Here is a 17573-nt window from a genome sequence, read left to right as displayed (position 1 = left end):
CCCAACCCCAACCCCAACCCCAACCCCAACCCCAACCCCAACCCCAACCCCAACCCAACCCCAACCCCAACCCCAACCCCAACCCCAACCCCAACCCCAACCCAACCCCAACCCCAACCCCAACCCCAACCCCAACCCCAACCCAACCCCAACCCCAACCCAACCCCAACCCAACCCCAACCCCAACCCCAACCCCAACCCCAACCCCAACCCAACCCCACCCAACCCCAACCCCAACCCCAACCCCCTTCGTTTGTTAAAAAAAGGAAAATTCATAATCAAAATCATTACTTATACAGGTCTTAAGTTTTTAAGACCAAATGACCATAGAATGATTAAATCATTTATGTCCATTAAGGATTGTCAAGAATTGAGCTGAGACAAACCAACATGTTGTGCCTATGATAACTCAGCGAACTCAGGCGAAATGACCACATCGAGTGATCACATGAGTCTTGTAGGCCTGAAGGTAGCAGTTCGACTGACTGCTGAAGCATGCGGGGAAGATTGCCCCGATGCAAAACGACCGTTTATAGATCATGATGAGCTAATGATTCATTCTGTGAGCGTTCTCACTCGCCTTAGAACGTCGACAAACTCTTGCAGGCGCTGTATTTCGAACAATCTTCTTTAGTTTTCAGCAGTCTGATTCCGAAATATGTCCTGCGGGTCTCTCCCCGGCCGACCCATCGTTTCGGACAGATAGTCGTAACAATCCGAGAAGATTTGGTGAGCAAGTCATAGCTAATCCGGTTAACGATAGCCATCTTCAGCCTGTTTAGTGTGGCAGTCTTGCTTTTTTCGATCAGAGAAAAGATCAATTATACGTTTTCGGTCATGTCCTCATCCCGGTCGTATGGTTTCAAAGTCACCTTCTCCCCTCGGGTTCCATCCTCATAGTCGATCATCGGGAAGCACATGTTCATTTCGATCAGATCGTTGATATTCTCATCGCACTTTTTCTTCAACTAAGCAATGAACTCGGCCATGTCCTTGTTGATCATTATGTGCACCTACTCCAGGACATCCAAGCGGTAGAGGGTGTTGTCCACGCCCTCCACCAGAAGCCTGGCCACCTTCTCGCAGAATTGCTTGGCGACTGGCCGCACTTTCTCGATGATCTTGCTGATGAAGCCTGTGCACAAAGCGGTGGAGTTCAGGATCTCTCTGACGCCCAGTCCATTTCGATAGGCGTTCTCAATTTTGATTCTATCCGCTTAAATGCTATTGAAGTCATTTTTGATGACCTCAGGAATTTCTCGTTCAAGAGCTACCGGACTTGTAACCCCGAAATGACTATATCCTGGTTTCAAATGTCCCAAAAATTTCCTGTTTGTACTCGTCCGCGAAACGGTGGACTATCGACAAGAGCCCTCTGGGCACCTCTCTAATCCCATTCCTGAGGTCCTCCATCCGCTTAGCTAATTGGGCCATCAGTCTGCCATACTAGGTCTCGATGAACCTCAATGTCCTTCTTTCTATCTCCTTCTGTATCTTCTGTAGGCAGTTGGCCAAGGTGTGTGACCGGATCATCTAGCGAAGGGCAGGATCTGCATTTAAGAGCTACTTCCTGATGGTACTCTACTAATCCTTCAACTGCTCCTCCCTGATGTTCTTGACGGTCAGCAGAAAGAGCATGCACTCAGGGAATTCCTACTGGTACTTGGCGACATGGCTGTGATAGGTATGGGAAGCTGGAGGCAGTCTGCATGCGTCTTGATGAAGATCACGTTCCTCATGTCCCAGTTCTTTTATCTTAGGAAGGAGGACCCCATGTCCATTGCGAACTCGTCAGTGGCCCTGGACACGCACAGAATAACGGTGTTTTAGTTATTCAGTTCCCTACCGGCCATTTACCTGATCTACTGCACTGCCATTTGGTTGCCTTGGTCTGGATTGATGATCAGCCCGGCCACGTCGGTCATCGTCATGTCTGGCAAGTCTGGCCCCGCAACTCGTATCCTGATAGGCTCTGACCGGAATCCTCCCTACAAGGCAGCGTAGCATTCGTGGATTCGTTGCTTGACCTAGTCTTTCCTCAGTGCCTGATAGGGCTCGTTGTTCTAGCTGTACTCGATTGCCTCGACCTAAGACTTCTTCATTTCAAGAACGCACGGGCTTCTAGTGACAGTATTCATCCCGGTCGGGAAGCATTCCCATTTGATGAAGGCGTTCAGCAGGCTTGACTTGCCTGAGCTCTGGGATCCGATCACGGTCAGGTTAGGCAATTTCAGAATACACCTCAAGTCCTCAGGTAATTCTCTGAACAACCTGTGTAGCTCCGAGACTAGTCTGCTCTGCAACTCCATTGTTTTTTTTATTAATGAAGGGTACTTAATTTTGTATTTAAAGTGATCTCTGGTCAGGTCTGGCCAAAATACTTTAATAAAGATCCTTAAGAACCGTGGCTATTAGCCAGCCAGTGACATCGACTGTTCTTCATGACTAATCATCATTCACCAACCCTGCCGAAAGCCACGATCTTCCATCGATCACTCGGCACCTCGACTGCCGCCATCTTGAACGTTTTGCCCAAGAACTCAACCACTTGCCCGTGCCCGGTCATTTGCTCCTTCATGATCAACTGAGGTGGCACCAGGCTCGACATCCCCGAAAACAGCAAGGGCCTGACCTCGACTTCCTGGAGCTGTGCCAACCCCTGCACCCACTAGTCAGGCTTGTGATCCTCGTAGCGGATCTGCACCCTGCAGTAGCACTGCAGCTCTTCGGCAGTGGGCAGTAGCTTGGCCATCGACCTTTCAACCCTGTCCGGCTTGAACACCTCGAACAGCTTGCGACTGGATGCGATTACCGCCTTTTCTCGGACCTTCAACATTTTCCGCTTGAGCAGTTCGTTCTGGTTCTTGGACTTGAACTCCCCTTCCTCAAAAAAAGACTCGAAGACCCTGCCTGCCGGGTCCACGAACCTTCCCTCCCCATGCATCTTGTGGTCCTTCCACTGCCCCTCGTAGCAGGCTCCGTTTGTGAAGTGGTAGCTGCCCTGGCCATGCTGCTTGCCCTGCCGCCACTCGCCCTCGTAGAAGGCTCCGCTTGAGTAATGGTAAGTGCCTGGGCCTTACATTTGGTCGTCCACCCACTCACCGTGATAGAACTCGTGCTCCTCTGCATTTGGGGAGGCTGCGTTGACGACCAGCTTGCCGTAGCCGTGCTTGACCTTTTTGCCGGCTGGGTTCAGCCGCCAGTTGCCTTCGTAGCTGGTGCCCTCCCGGTACTCGAAACGGCCGTATCCTGACACCTCTTTGGGAACGGGCTCAGGCTCGGGCTAGGGCTCAGGCTGCTTGGCCTCCTTCTTTTTTGACATGCGTTTAATTAGTGTTGAGTGAGCATTATCTAATCCATTCAGGAAATATTACTTATCCAATTATTTTTTTGCTTTATGGATCTTCCGTCAAATGCGGGCCCGCGTGTCCGCCAAGGAAGACGAGTCTTAGTGCTCAGCCGATCTAGTGCTTAAAGTTGAATAACAACCAAACACATAAATCAAATCCTCCAGGATAATGCGTTGTTCTTAGACTCGATCAATCAGCTCAACAGATAACTCGAGGAAGTCCTCTACCGCCGGAGTCTGTCATGGAAACTAGTATTTTGGAGCAGGCAGGAGGACACAGATACATTATGCGGATGGCCAAAGAAATTCCTTGCCCGCTGCCGAAAGGCAAAAAGGTCGATATTGAACTGTAACTGCATGACAGGGCAGGTAATATAGCTGAAAATAGCAGCAAATTATTCTTCGACCTGCGGCTCTACTCCTCAGACCCGCAGCCGAGACTGCTCGAGACCAACGCCGAGGCAGGAGTCATTGTACGGTACTCCATGAAAGCTACCTGCTCAAGGGCAGAGGCACCATCCGAAAGTGCAGATCAATTAGGTCACCTCGCGATTCCGCAACGGCTGGGTCTACCTCTGGGTGGGATCAGCCCCCAGAGCGCACTGATCGAAGACGGGGTTCACGTGGCCCCCCTGGTCATCCGCCGCGTGGTGGTCCGCTCCAAAGTATAGAGACATCCATGAATGATTATAAAACATTAATTCACTTCAATTCGATGTCTCCGGGCTTTTAGGGTAGTTTGGAGATGTCCAGGCCTACATCGAGGGTGGCCTCTGAGACCAAGGCTTCGTCTTCTGGCCGATCAGCTGAGCTTCCATGTCCTTGAGGCCCTTGAGTCGGACCACCAGGATGGCCAGCACCATTCTGCAGCCAGCAGTATCACTCCCGCCAGGGTGACCAGCGTGACCCTGACCGCGATGACGCTCAAATGTGAGCTATAGCTAACAAAGAAGTCCTAATAGACCATGCAGTGGGTGGCCGATTCCTTTCGATTCCCGAACTCTGAGAACGAGCAGTATGTCGAGTGCTCGACCACCCTGAGGCTGAAGCTGTGGGAAACGGGGTCGCATTCCAGTTCCATGGGGTCAACCCGGTACCGCCTGATCACGAGATTGTCCGCCAGCACTGCGTAGAGGGTCACCACGACAGTGTCCTCGTCTCTGTCGATTTCAACAATGTCTGCGTACAGGATCTCGGAGGAGAATGAGACTACCATCGCTTCGTTGCCGTTCAAGGGGTTGAGTTCACCCACTCCGTGCAGGTGCAATCGGTCCCTTCCGACCACTAATAAGTAGTCCTCGTAGACCTGAGTGTCCACGATCCACCGGTCTTCCAGCAGGACGCGGTTGACCTCAGTTATGCCCTTGGCAGGGTCCACGAAAAACTCGATAGCGAAGTCCCGGATATCTTCCAGCCCACCAGACAGCAGCAAGCTGTCTCCGTCAATCGCGATTGATCGCAACTACAAGCCTTATAGCGCGAGCTTATGCACAGCAAAAGAGTCCCTGCAGAAAGCGAGTAGATGTGCAGCTCCGATTCTGTCAAGAGGAAGAGCATCAGAGAGTCATCCAGTTCCTTTCCCTCGATGTCCACGACACTGCTTGAAGAATCGAGCTTGCCTATCTAAACTGCTGGGGCAGGCTCTTGCTCAAGGTCCTAGGGGACTGCGCTGTGCAGAAAGGTGCCATTTTCCAGCATGAAGTAGAGCTGCGAGTCGTGGATGTGGACGTAGTAGGCTTCAGGGAGGAAGTCCAGGCTGCGGAGATATTGCAGGTCATGTCCGTAGTTGGGATTGTACTTCAGCACGGCGCTCCAAGCCTTCGAATAGAAATAGATGATGAACCCAGCATCCCAGCCCGCCACCAACAGATACGCCTTGTCCCCCCTGCTCAAGGCCTGGTCAGCGAACCGGTATCGCCCCGCCTGCACCACCTGCTCCTTAAACTCGAACATCACGTGGAACTCGAGGTCAGCAGTGACCAGCAGGAAGGTGTTGATAGATGGCAGCTTGAGGTGTGTGATCATGGGTTTGACAGGAATAACTGACTGTCCTGGGTGGAGAGGGAGGTAAGGCCTTCTAGGCTGGGAGACGTGGCAATGAGGGTGAGGTGGCTGGTGGTGGTCGAACTGGAGGTTGGTGTGCTTGAGGGGCTACATGTTGTAGACCGAGGGAGACCGAGCCGTTATCCTCAAGGTCTCACCTTTAAATAGGCCAACCGTGTTTTCGCCGGCAGTCCGAATAGTCTCGATGGGGGCCGCAACCCCCGCCGCCACCGACAAGCATATCCACATTGATAAAGTAACTCTCACGTATCTCGGTTTGAATCAGCCCTCGGGCGGGCCTCCGAGCTTGCCCTTCCGGTGCTTGCGCTCCAGCAGCAGCCCTGCGTCCTATGTGACCTTCTGCACGAATTCCGCCTTGCTGGGGTGCTGCCTCCCTAGCTGATCCATCTTCATCGAATAGTCGATGTAGATCGAAGTCAGCATGTCGCCCGAGGCTTCTGCTTGCAGGTTGCGCTGGATGGCTTAGATGAGCAGCACTAAGTCTTGGTCCTTCCAGCGTTGGGTTGACTGGTGAGAGGGCGTTGCAGGCTTGGACTTGCAAAGGAACTCGGGCATCTTGAACGGCGCGACTGCAATCTAGTGCTCCTCCAGCAGCGCTTTGAACTCTGGGGCCATCTCGTACTTGACAACGACCCTCCTCAGGCGGTCAGTCTCTTCCCGCGCGCGAAGCATGCCTGCCAAATAATTTGCACGGCCTTTTTATTGCAGATGCCACGGCACAAGCACAGCCGGGAGCTGGCACTAGCTAAGCTCACCCAGATCAACACTCTGCTGAGCGAGATCCGCCAACTAGACTACTCTCCGGAGATTAAGCTCAGGGAGAGGAAGAAGGAGAGGGGTGGATTGCGGGGCTGGTTGGAATTCAAGAAGAGCAAAGACCCCTCCCGAGAGGAGCCACTGGCCTACGTGGGGGATGAGGCCAAGCGGATCATGATGTAGCACGACCGGCGCTACCAGCAGGCCAGCACCCGCCACGGCTCACTCTACTACGAGGAGCCCTACTTCACACCCCGTCAGCAGACGATCTAGCTGCTGGAAGCCTCCAGCATCCAGTCGACAGAGAGCAGGGTGGTTGACCGCTCCCAGGCCATCCAGCAGCGGCGGGACAGGTTCGAGGCTGAGCGAGCGAAGTCCCTGCAGCGGCTCCGAGAGATCTCAGCAGAGAGACACCGTGCGTTGTGCAAGATCAGGGAGATGAACCGCAAGGCGTCTGAGCGCATGTTGCTCAGTGGCAAGAAATGAGTGGCATCATACCTTGAGCTCTGAGAGCAATTACTCGGCCTTCTGCGGGGACAGCGGGGGCAGCCTGACCTTGAGCTTGACCAGAAGATCCCCCGAGTCATGGTCATCAACCATGCCCTCTCCTCTCACCCTGAATATCTCGTCTGGCTGGCTGACCCCGTCCTTCTCGATCGCGATGGCCCGTCCATCCATGTGCAGCAGCTACTTTTCAAAGCCCAAAAGAGCCTCCTCTAAAGAAATTTCCAGCTAAGTCGCGAGATCCTTCTCTCCCTCCCTGCGGAAGTCCTTGTCGGGCAGTTCCGAGAACGTCACAATTGCATCGGCAGGCACACCCTGGGCCCGTTCGTCCCCGAGGTTCGGGATCACCATCTCGAAAGTGGCGGGCATGCTTCGCTTGAGATCGATGGTATAATACTTGTCGGTGGTGGCCAGCCTAGTGCCCTTGCAGTGGGAGCAGGGCTTGGTCGGGGACTTGCCTTTGCCCTTGCAGCGTGGGCAGAGGTCACGGATCACGTTGTAGTAGCCACCTTGGAACATCTGTTTTCGTTCCACAAAGCCCTTACCCTTGCACTCCCTGCAATCACCCATATGACCGGGTGAGAAGGCCCCTGTGCCATCGCAGTGTGGACAGGCACTGTTCTTCCGGGCCGAGAAGGTCAGCTTCTTCTCCGCAAACTTGTCCTTGAGAGCAACGTTGTGCCTGATACGGATAGGCGGGTCCTTGGTGATCGACTGGATGAACTGCGCGTAGTTCTAGTCGCTGAAAGAAGGACCGATTTTGTCGTATTTGGCTCTGCTCTCGGGGTCGACAAGCGCCTCGTAGGCCACGTTGATTTCCTGGTAGGCGGTCTGCGCAGCCTCGCGTTGCTCAGCCTTGACACGGTCGGGGTGGTACTTCTTGGACATGGCCCGGTAGGCATCCCGGATCTGGGCCTAGGTGGCGGTGACGTTGAGGCCGAGGCGGGTGTAGTAGGTGCGGTCGATCATCGCCCAGCTGCAGGGCATCAGAGCGGCGATCAGGATCATTACGTGGCAACTGCAAACTTAATTAGTGAGGATGTTCCAACAGATATCCTTTGCAGCCTCTGTCGTAATCGTGCTGGCCGGGGCCGCGCTCGCCCTGTCCTGGGCCTACTATCTCTACAAGGATATCGCCCAGCCCATCGCCGACTCTGCCGACGACGAGGCTTCTAAGCTCACCAGCGATATTCGCAGGGACTCGCTCCAGGCGCTTGCGAAGAAAATCCGCAACGGGGCATTCTACCTGTTTTGGGAGCAAGGGACAGCAGGGCTTTGGATAGCTGCAGGAATCGTAGTGTGGCTGGCGCTAGCCTCCTCAGTCTACACGGCGATCGCCTTCGGCTGGGGGGTTGCAGTGTCAGCAGGCTGCGGGTACTTCAGCCTGGTGGTGGCGACTTCCGTTACGGCCAGGACTTCCGCAAAGGCGGCTAAGAACATCGACCAAAGCTATAAGATTGCCCTCAAAGCCTGCTGCGTGATTGGGTTCACCGTGGTGGCAATCAACTTGCTGGCTGTCCTAGTCCTCCTTCTAACGCTCTACGTGCTCCAGGGCTGCGAGCTGGAGCACTACTCGGTCGACAAACGGGCCTGCTTGCGCAGACTGTTTCATTCGATGGTCGGATACGCGTTAGGCGGAGGTTTTTCTGCCCTGATCGGCAAGGTGAGTGGCTGCATATTCGCCAAGGCAGCTGACTCTGCCGCAGATGACGGCAGAATCCAGAAGGAATTGCCTGCGGGCAGTCCTCGCAACCCTGCGACTGTGGCTGACTACGTGGGAGGGATGGTTGCCGACCTGTCAGGCATGTGTATGGACCTCTGCAGTTCTTTCAGCGGGGTTATGTGCGCCGCCTTACTCCTCTCCTCTTCACATCTGAGTACTTCCACTGGAGAGGCAGACCTTTCCCTGCAGAGCTTCGCGTTGGTGGTGCCTGCTCTGGGACTGATAGGGAGCGTGTTGGCCAGCTACTCGCAGTTCGTGCTGGTGCGAGTCTACAGCAAGCGGGATGTCGAGTCAGGACTGGGCTCGATCGTCTTCGTGGCAGGGATTATCAGCACCGGGCTGATCTGGATTGGAGGGTACCTGACCCACGAAAGGACTGTGCATTTCGCGGAGGGCCGCACTACCGGCTACAACACCCCTTTCCTGTGCGTCTGTGCCGGGCTCTGGAGCTCGCTTGTCTATTTGTGGGCGGCTGAATATTCCAGTGCGACCAGCAACTTGCCCGTCCAGGAACTCTTGAACGCCTGCAGGTCTGGCCCCGCCACCAACATCATCTACGGGCTGGCCTTGGGGCAACGCTCCACCTTCCTTCCCACATTCGTCCTAGCACTCACCTCCTTCTACTCGCTGCAGAGTCTGGGCTATTACGGACTCGCGCTCTCCGTCCTGGGCTTGCTTAGCACCCTGCCGTTACGGATTGCAGTGGACGGATTTATCCCGGTTGCGAGAAACGCCGCCGGGCTGGCAGACTTGGCCGGGATGGGTGACCACCCCAGGATACGTCTCCAGGCGCTCATCCTGACACACGCCCTCACTCCACCCCGAGTGCAGGCCGTAGTCGTCGGAGGGGTGGCCAGTCTCTCCCTCTACGGGGCTTTCTTGGCCGACCAGCCCAAATCTCTGCAAATTTATCAAGACGGGGTGTTTGCGGGCCTTCTGCTGGGAGCGATGTTGCCGTACATGTTCAGCGCAATGCTGGTCCGGACCAGTGCTCAAGCCACCAAGGGGGTCACCACCGAGGCTCGGGATCAGATCCGGAGAGAGACCGGCATTCTCTAGGGCGAGGTTTAACCCGACTCTCAATGCTGCGTTGCAATCGGGGCAAAATCCAGTCTGTCAGGAATTACTCTGCTTTGCATTGTTTCACTGGTAGTGCCGGTGCTGGCCAGCAAACTGGACAGCTCGTTGCTGGTAGGGCTACTGCCTGGAGCAGCCGTTGGTGGGCTGCCGCTTGCCCTGAGCAGTGTGGCCTCGGCTGGCGCATGGACAAACACTGCCGACCACCTGGCGCAGGCGAACAGCGAGCTGGCAAGCGCAGGGGCTGCGGTGGTGGGCAAACAGGCGGGGGACGGGGTGAGCGGGGCGGGGCTGGCAGGACTGCTGCGGGTGCTGGGGGCGTGCTCGATCGCGGTTAACGCATTCCCGCGAGTTTAAGGAGGAATAAAATGAAGGTATCTGGTCATTGGGCAGCGGACTTAAGCCTCTAGAACACGGTGATTGCACTGCCGGCCTCGACCAGCCCGTCCTGCTTCTTGTCCCAGACCACTTTGTTGTTGCACTCGATGAGCATCTGGCCGGACTCCCCGTCCTTCTCCTCGATCTTGGCCTTGGGGTAGGCGGAGGTGATGGCCTTTTTGGCGACGTCGGTGTTGGGCATGATGAGTTTGCAGTTGGGGTCCCGGGTGATGGTGACGGTGGGGCTGAGGGTCTGGTCGGTGGGCACTGCGGACGAGGCAGTCTTGAAGGCATCAGTTGCATCCCCAACGCACCCCATTCTTTATTATTATTTATTGTTTCACAAATAGATATATCAGAGGCAATTGGCCTAACGCCCACTGGACATTTCTTGTTTGTGACCATACATTTCTTTATGAATCTTTATCACCCCGTCGTGGCTGACTGGTACCGCTTTGACTACATCACCATCTACAAACATCCTCGCGGGGTGCTCCTCGAGGCTCAGCAGGAAAAAACAGGCCACTGCAAGCTCCTCTCCTTCAAGCAGCAGCCTGCCCACAAACTGGTCGACTTGCTCGATCAGCCCTAGACCTTCAAAACGCATGCCTAAGTGAAGGCGTACTTAAAGTCCAGATACGAGGTGGAGAGCCGGGAGCAGGCCTTCGGGATCGTGGGCTGCACCCGCTTCCTGGAGGGCTACTACCTGGTCTTCATAAAGGAAAGGGTCAAGGTGGCCTAGATCGGGTGCCACCAGGTCTTCGAGATCAAGGAGGTGGGCATCCTTCCGCTCTTCCACAGGACGAGACATCTCAGGATGAAATCCAGAGAGGATTATTTCTTTGAAAGGCTCAAGCAGTACAGCTACGAGAACTGTTACTTCAGTTGTACCTACGACCTGACCCACAACCTCGCCTTCAACGTCCTCTGCAACTCCTTGCCCCTCTACACTCATGACTTCCAGCCACCCCGCCATCCCGCCTTCCCATACTCTTCTGAGCCTGCCATCCACGGCTTTAGCGAGTGCTTTTGCTGGAACTACCGCATGCTCTACGAGCTCTCGCAGTTGGTCGAGTACGGCTGGGTGATGCCGATAGTCCATGGATTTTGTAAGAGCCTGGAAGTCGTGCTGCGGGAGGGGTGTCTTTAGGTGGTGCTGTTGGCCAGGAGGAGCCGGCACCAGGCGGGCACCCGCTACCTGCGCAGGGGGATAAATAGCCAAGGCTTCGTAGCCAACGAAGTAGAGATCGAACAGATCGTCCAGAACCGGGCTCGAGAAAACGAGGCCAGCAGCTATGTGCAGTTGAGAGGCAGTGTTCCAGTCTACTGGTTCCAGAGGCCGAACATCCTTGTCCCAAAGCCTCCCATCGAGTTCTGCAATGACGACCTCTACTACAAAGCCACCCAGAAGCACTTCCGGGACCTGGTCTCCCGGTACGGCCCCTCGATCTGCTGCGTGAACCTCATGAAGCAGAAATAGCCGATGCCCCGCGAGACCCTGCTGTCGAACGCCTACAACAACGCCATCCGATACGTCAACAAGAAGATGAGGCACGCGGGCATGGCCATCCGCTACACTGAAATCGACATGAAGAACAGGCTCAAGGAGTGCAAGGAGCTATTCGTCAGGGACACCCGCGAACTGGCGGCTGACTCGATCGCGGAGACTGGCCTTTTTCTTGTTAAGAATGATCGTGCGCGCAAGGACTGCCAGAAAGTATGCTTCCAGAGGGGAGTCATCCGCTCGAACTGTGTTGACTGCCTCGACAGGACCAACAGCTTCCAGAGCCTGATCAGCGAGGTGGCCCTGCTGGAGCAGCTGAGACGACTGCTCGATTGGGACATCCCCGAGTCAATCCTGCAAGCCACCATTAGCGAATTCCGCAACATCTACGAATAGCTCGGGGACCTGATCTCGATCCAGTACGGCAGCTCGCTCGCCCACAAGCAGAAGGTCAGCGAGAACAAATCCAAGAAGCTGTAGTTCCTGACATCGATCAAGCGCCACTTCAACAACAACCTGACCGACTCCGACAGGCAGGAGGTCATTGACACCTTTCTGAGGAACATCCCCTTCCAGCAGGAAACTTCGGAAGCCGACTACTGCGTCACCCATGCGCCTGACAAGCCCTTTCTGGACACCTGCCTCAGGAACTGGGAAGCCCTGGCCCGCCGACACTTTGAACTCACCTACTCCCTCAAATTCCTGGAGGAACTCGATCAGGCCCAGACGCCCGGCTGGGAGGCGACCAACCCTAAGATGTTCTTGCTGAAAAAGCCTGCCATCCTGGGCAACAAGTTGCTCTGGGAAGACACGAAGCGCAAGGAGGAGCCTTTTGATAAGGCAGTGGCGAAGTACAAGACGCTGCTCCGGAAGTATGAAGAGTACGAGCCGGAAGAGCCCCGCTAGCCTTCTTCCCGCCATCCCCAGGCCAAGCGCGAGAAAATGAATCCTTGCGGGCAACACTGGAAGAGTCTGCATGAGGAGGCGAAACAGATCAACCGCGAGGTACTGGCCGAGGCTTGGGGAACGGCAGCCCCGGAGCTGGAGCAATCTGAGGAGTAAGCCGAGGAGGACAAGGCGATAGGGTTCAAGGCTTCCGAGAGCGAGCTGAAGTAGGAGGTGCGTAGGCTGAAGAAATTATACTTGCACCGGGTCTACCTGGCGGACGAAGAGGTTGAAGAGTAGGCAGAGGAGGAGGCGGAGCTGGAGGAAGAGGCGGCAGGCCAGCACAGCAAGGGCAGGAGGGCTGCGCTGGCGGAACTGCTATCGACCAAGTTCATCTTCGGGAAAGAGATCAGCTGACACTCACTTCGTATGGGCAATCATCCTGAGGTCTTTTTCACTGCTGAGCGGTTTTGACCTTGGCCCTGTGAAGTTGTTGTACAGTCGCAGCCCTACCTCCCGGCCTCGCGCTGCAGTCGTGTGCTTCTTCCGCATCGGGGGCTGCTTGCTCGCCCCGCCCGCAACGATCTCTAGGCACTCCTCGTGCTGCCGGGACGTCAGCCTCGTCAGTGAGTTGTCTCTCATCTTCTTGAACCCGGTGGCCGTCCTCTTCGCAGACCGGATCCTCTCCATGTTAAACTTCGCAGAGCCCAGCCTCCGCTCGCTCCTGGGTTTTTCTTGGGCCTTCTTCTTGAGGATCGGCTTGGCCGGGTGACAGTCCCCCCGAAACTGGAGTTTCAAGGTCCGAAGGCTGTCGTCGACGATCTCATTAAGGTTTTCCTCTCTCAGGTCAGCCCAAAGGACTGCCTTTTTCGAAGTGCTGGGTGCTTTCGGCTCCTCAGGCTTCTTGAGACAGCTGTTGAGAAAGGTGTTGGAGAGGGTGGTCTCCTCGACCCCTCTGGCCTTGAAATTGTCGTTCCAGCGAGTGGACAGGAACCCGGTGCTGGCTCGGAGGCTGGCCTCGATCCGCTGCAGATCTTCGTAGACCGAAATGGCTCCCTTTTGCTTGCTCTGCAAAAACGCGATGGTCTTGTCGAGTGCCCAACGGAACTTGAGCATGAGGTAGACAGCGACCACGGTGTAGACTCGCTGGTCGATGCGCTGGCCCTGGATGAGCACTGCGTTGCCGGCGGCGAGGGGCTCCTCTATGAACGAATAGATACGGGCGGGTAGTTCGTCGCCCCAGATGTACTTGCGGCCCTCCCCGAATTCCAGCTTGAGGTAGGCCACCCCAAACATCTCCCAGTGGCAGGCCATGATCCGGGGGCAGCAGTTGACCACCCGCGAGATCTTATTCAGCATGCAAAACTCTGCATCCTCGGCGGCGAAGGCGTCTCCCAGAAAGAGTCCGTCCTTGATCCGGATCGACCCGAAAACACATTCCTCCATTTATAAATCACTATTGGACAACCAGTGGATTTATTTTATGCAACGAAATTTCTGGAGTCCCGCCTCTTCCCGCTGTCAGCCCTACTGAAATCGCAGGGAAATCCGGTTGGCGGTCCGTTTTCGGGGCTTGTGATTGGTCCGGCGGCCCATCCCCTGCATTGAGTGATCGATTATTTCCTGCAGCTTCTTCTTCGATTCGATAATCCTCCTGCGCCTCAGGCAATGCTCTTCTTCTTGTATACCTGCTCAGGCTTAAGCGACACCTCCATCAGGGAGTAATCGACCGGGTGGAAAAAGTTGGGGGGACAGATCGACCGAGTACCTTTTGAGCTCAGTGATCCAGAGGGCAGCCCTGCTGAGCTGGTCGGCCGAGCGAGAGCCGTACATTCCGAAATTCGCAATTTGGATTAGACTGATATAATTTAAAATATGCTTCGATTTCCGAAGATTCATTATTAAAATTTAACTCAGTCCTTCTTCAGGGACTGTTCCCGCATCAGCTCCAACGCCTGCTTCGCTGTCAGTCTGTCCTCCGGCTGCCTGGCGCACATCCCCGCCAGCGCGTCCCGCAGCCCCCGCCCGTAGAGAGTCAGGACTTTGTCCACCCGCCTGTCAAGCATCTGGTAGTCCAGCTCGTAGTCCGGAGTGTACAGGTCCGAGCAGTTGCACAGCATTGCCATGTCCAGAACCGTGAGCCCGATAGAAAATACCTCGGTAGAGGACTGGTTCAGAAATGGAAAGAAGTTCTTGCGTTTGAGTTCTTCCAGCTCCTCGGGCGAGAGGTAACCCCCGTCCCCGCGGTCGTGCGCCTTCTGGAAGTTGGTCAGGCTGTTCGGCCAGCTGCAGGGAGTTACCAGAGCGACGCTGCCCTTCTCGTTGAGCAGGATCTGGCTGGGCCTGATGTCTCCGATCTTGCGGTTGTCAGGCTCAAACAGCTCGACCAGCCGCAGGAGGATCACCATCATCCCGTGGATCTCAGCCTTCTTGAACCTGTCGTTCTGCATCCTGCGATGCCGGATTTCGCCTTCCAGCGAGTAGCGGTACTCTCGGTACTTCATGACCAAGTACGAGGCGCTTTCGCAGACGTCACCTTCCTCCACCTCGAACCCTAGCGGCAGCAGCAGGTTGGCACTGGGCTTGTCGGCCAACTGCTCGCGGACGAGCCTGCGCCAGTGCTGGACATCGATGGCGGAGTGGATGGGTGCCCGGTAGAGCATGAGCCCGCCGCAGTAGGTGACCCTGCCGAGCGTGGGATGCACTTCCTCGGAGCTTTCCCCGCCCATGAATTAACGACCGGGTGCGTTATTTTCCTTGTGGGAATGAAAAAGGGTGACCGCGCTCGCAAGGACAAGGTCGAGCAGCAATACCAATTTTTCCACGCGGCCATGCAGGACTACGCGGGCCTGCTCGTCCGCAACACCCTCAGCCAGGACACCAACCTCCTCCTCAGCAACGACAAGCTCATGGAGATCTACACAAGCATCTACCAAATGCAGGCCGAGCCCGAGAACGAAAACAGACTGGCCGGCGAAGTCACTCAAGTCCTGCAGCTGTTCTGCAAGCAGGCGGCCCCTCTGCTGCTGGGCGAATAGCCTTCGTGCCCACCTTGCTACGCGTGCAAGCCAAGACCCGCTTGATCGTGCACTGGCTGGCCAAGCTATTTGCCAAGCTGCGAAGCTTCATCCGCAACACCTACAAGATTGGTCTCGAGGCCTTTTGCTTCAAGACTGTGACTTCGCACCTCTACGCAGAACACTTTCAGCCCCTGGCCGACCGGTTTCGGCAGGCCTTCAAAGAAGTCAGGACGGGAGTCGTGGGCTGCACTCTCGAGATGGTTAAGGCTGCCCTGCTCGACATCTACTACGGATATCACCCCGAACTGCGCCTGGGCAAGATCGATGAGCTCTACCAGCTGTAAGTGCCCTCTGTTGTTGAGCGGGCCACTCCCGAGCTGGATTCCCAGCTCGAATGCTTTTTATAGACGATCCCCCAGCACCCGCCCTCGCAGCCGTACCTCGACTATCTGCAGCACACGCTGCTACCCCTCGCGTAGCAGGAAACTGCAATTCTTCAATCCCTGCTCGCGCCCTTCCCCAAAAAAGATGAAGTACTTTGGCAAGAGGCTTAACGACGTGCTGATCATGACCCACCTCGAATAGCTGTCGGGCAGTACAGGTCTGCAGGCGATCGTCGCGGAAGGACTCTTCGAGCTGTTCGCTCGGCTGTGGAAGGTCGCTGGACAAGGCCAAGGCCGGATCGCAGAACTGGTGGTGGGAGTGGTCGAGTCCTCAGGCCACGCAATAACCGATCGTGAGGGCCTGGCCTCTGATGACAAGCAGCTCAACAAGGAAAAGGTGGTGCGAGTGATCGAGAACTAATATAGTTTCACCGGCGCTATGAGGGACTGCTGCTGGCAGTGCAGTCGGACATGACCATCACCAAGAGTGTGGACACGGCCCGGCAGGCAGTCATCAGCCGCCACCACAAGCTCATCCACTTCATCGTGGCCTTCATGGATATCGAGCTCAAGAAGGAGGAGCCCTCGATCGTCCGGCTGGACCAGGCAGTCAAGCTGTTTTCCTATCTGCACTCACGAGACTCTTTCTTGAAACTGTACTCGAGGTATTTTGCCGCCCGACTGCTTTCCAACATCGCCAAGAAGAACCCCAGCGAGGGCGAAACCCTGAAAATGCTGAAGTCGGTGGCGGGCTTCGACCAGGTCAACAAGCTGCAGTTGATGCTCAAGGATTTCGAGGGCTCGCAGGAGGCCAGCAGCGCGATCAAGAAGCCATTCCTGCTGGAAGTCAATGTGGCCTACCTTACGAAAGGAGTGTGGCCGATCGTGTCCACGGAATGCAAGGCCGAACTGCTGCCAGACCCGGGCCTCCAAGGCGTGGGCGGGTTCTTAGAGACAGACTACGAGTCCCGCAATCACGGCAAGAGCATCGTCTGGGGCACTGGAATGCGGGACCGCCCTTCTGCAGTTCAACACCACCAGCGGGCCCTACTTCCTGACTGTCTCGACCTGCCAGATGCTGCTCCTGCTGCACTTCAACTCTGTCCGGGAAATGGCCTTGCAGGAGGCCTACAGCTACCTGCGGGTGGAGGATGGTAACCTGTGGCAAGCCTCGGTGCAGTACTTGGCCCGTCTGAAAGTGCTCGAGCTGAAGGGAGATCGCCTGACAGTCAACCCAGACTTTAGCGGTCGGGCGAAGAAGGTCAACTGCATGCTGCAGGCACGGATCGTCGAGAGCCACGGCATGAGCGAATAACTCTCTCGAGAACGGGACCTGGCAGTGGACGCTGCCGTGGTCAAGCTCATGAAGGCCAGGAAGACCATGCCGGCGAAGGACCTGCTCGCTGAGGCTCTAAAGATGGTGCGGTCCTTCAAGCCCGAGGCGCGCACATCACCAAGCGGATCGAAAGCCTCGTCGAGCGAGACTTCCTGGCCCGCAGCAAGGACAGCCTCGAGTACGTATGCTGAAGCGAATGCCTTATCAAAAGATGCGGAGGTGCTGCTCGTAGAAGTCCAGTAGCAGTTGCGGGTCGGCCTCTGCCACCTGCTTGTTGCTCATGGTCTGGGTGGTCCCGTCACGGTGCTCCACCAGGAACAGCAGCGGCGAGGCGGAGGTCAGGGTGAGCTTGATGATGGGGTTGGCTAGAGGGCTTGTCAGGCTCTCTTTCACCTCGGCCTTGGGGTGATAAATCTTTGCCGGTTCAAAGAAGTCCTCTTTCAGAAAAGCTTACGATGGTTCCGACTATGGCTATGACTGATGGTGAAGCTATTGCTCTGGCTAGAGTTAGGGCTAGGGCTACAGTTAGGCCCCGGGCCTTAGAATGTGTTAGCTTGATTGGCTCTTCTGCTGTCCATTAGGCTGGGGGGCTTA

At 55.8% G+C, this 17573-nt stretch overlaps 2 protein-coding genes across 2 annotated transcripts; one reads left to right on the top strand and one right to left on the bottom strand.

Annotated features, from left to right (window-relative positions):
• Nucleotides 1-6685: 6685 nt before the first annotated feature.
• Nucleotides 6686-7681, bottom strand: LOC127595137 (chaperone protein DnaJ-like). The gene is given in 3 exon segments (XM_052056819.1): nucleotides 6686-6856; nucleotides 6911-7408; nucleotides 7466-7681. Coding segments are annotated over 3 exon segments (885 nt in total).
• Nucleotides 7682-7712: 31 nt separating this feature from the next.
• LOC127595136 (uncharacterized) lies at nucleotides 7713-9455 on the top strand. The gene has a single exon (XM_052056818.1). The coding sequence runs from the start codon at nucleotides 7713-7715 to the stop codon at nucleotides 9453-9455; it is 1743 nt and encodes a 580-aa protein (XP_051912778.1).
• The last annotated feature ends 8118 nt before the right edge of the window (nucleotides 9456-17573 follow it).

This window comes from Hippocampus zosterae, unplaced genomic scaffold (assembly GCF_025434085.1).
Source record: "Hippocampus zosterae strain Florida unplaced genomic scaffold, ASM2543408v3 HiC_scaffold_413, whole genome shotgun sequence".
NCBI classification, from domain to species: Eukaryota; Metazoa; Chordata; class Actinopteri; order Syngnathiformes; family Syngnathidae; genus Hippocampus; species Hippocampus zosterae.
The sequence above is the reverse complement of the archived record's forward strand: the minus strand, read 5'-3'. Positions and strand labels throughout refer to the sequence as shown.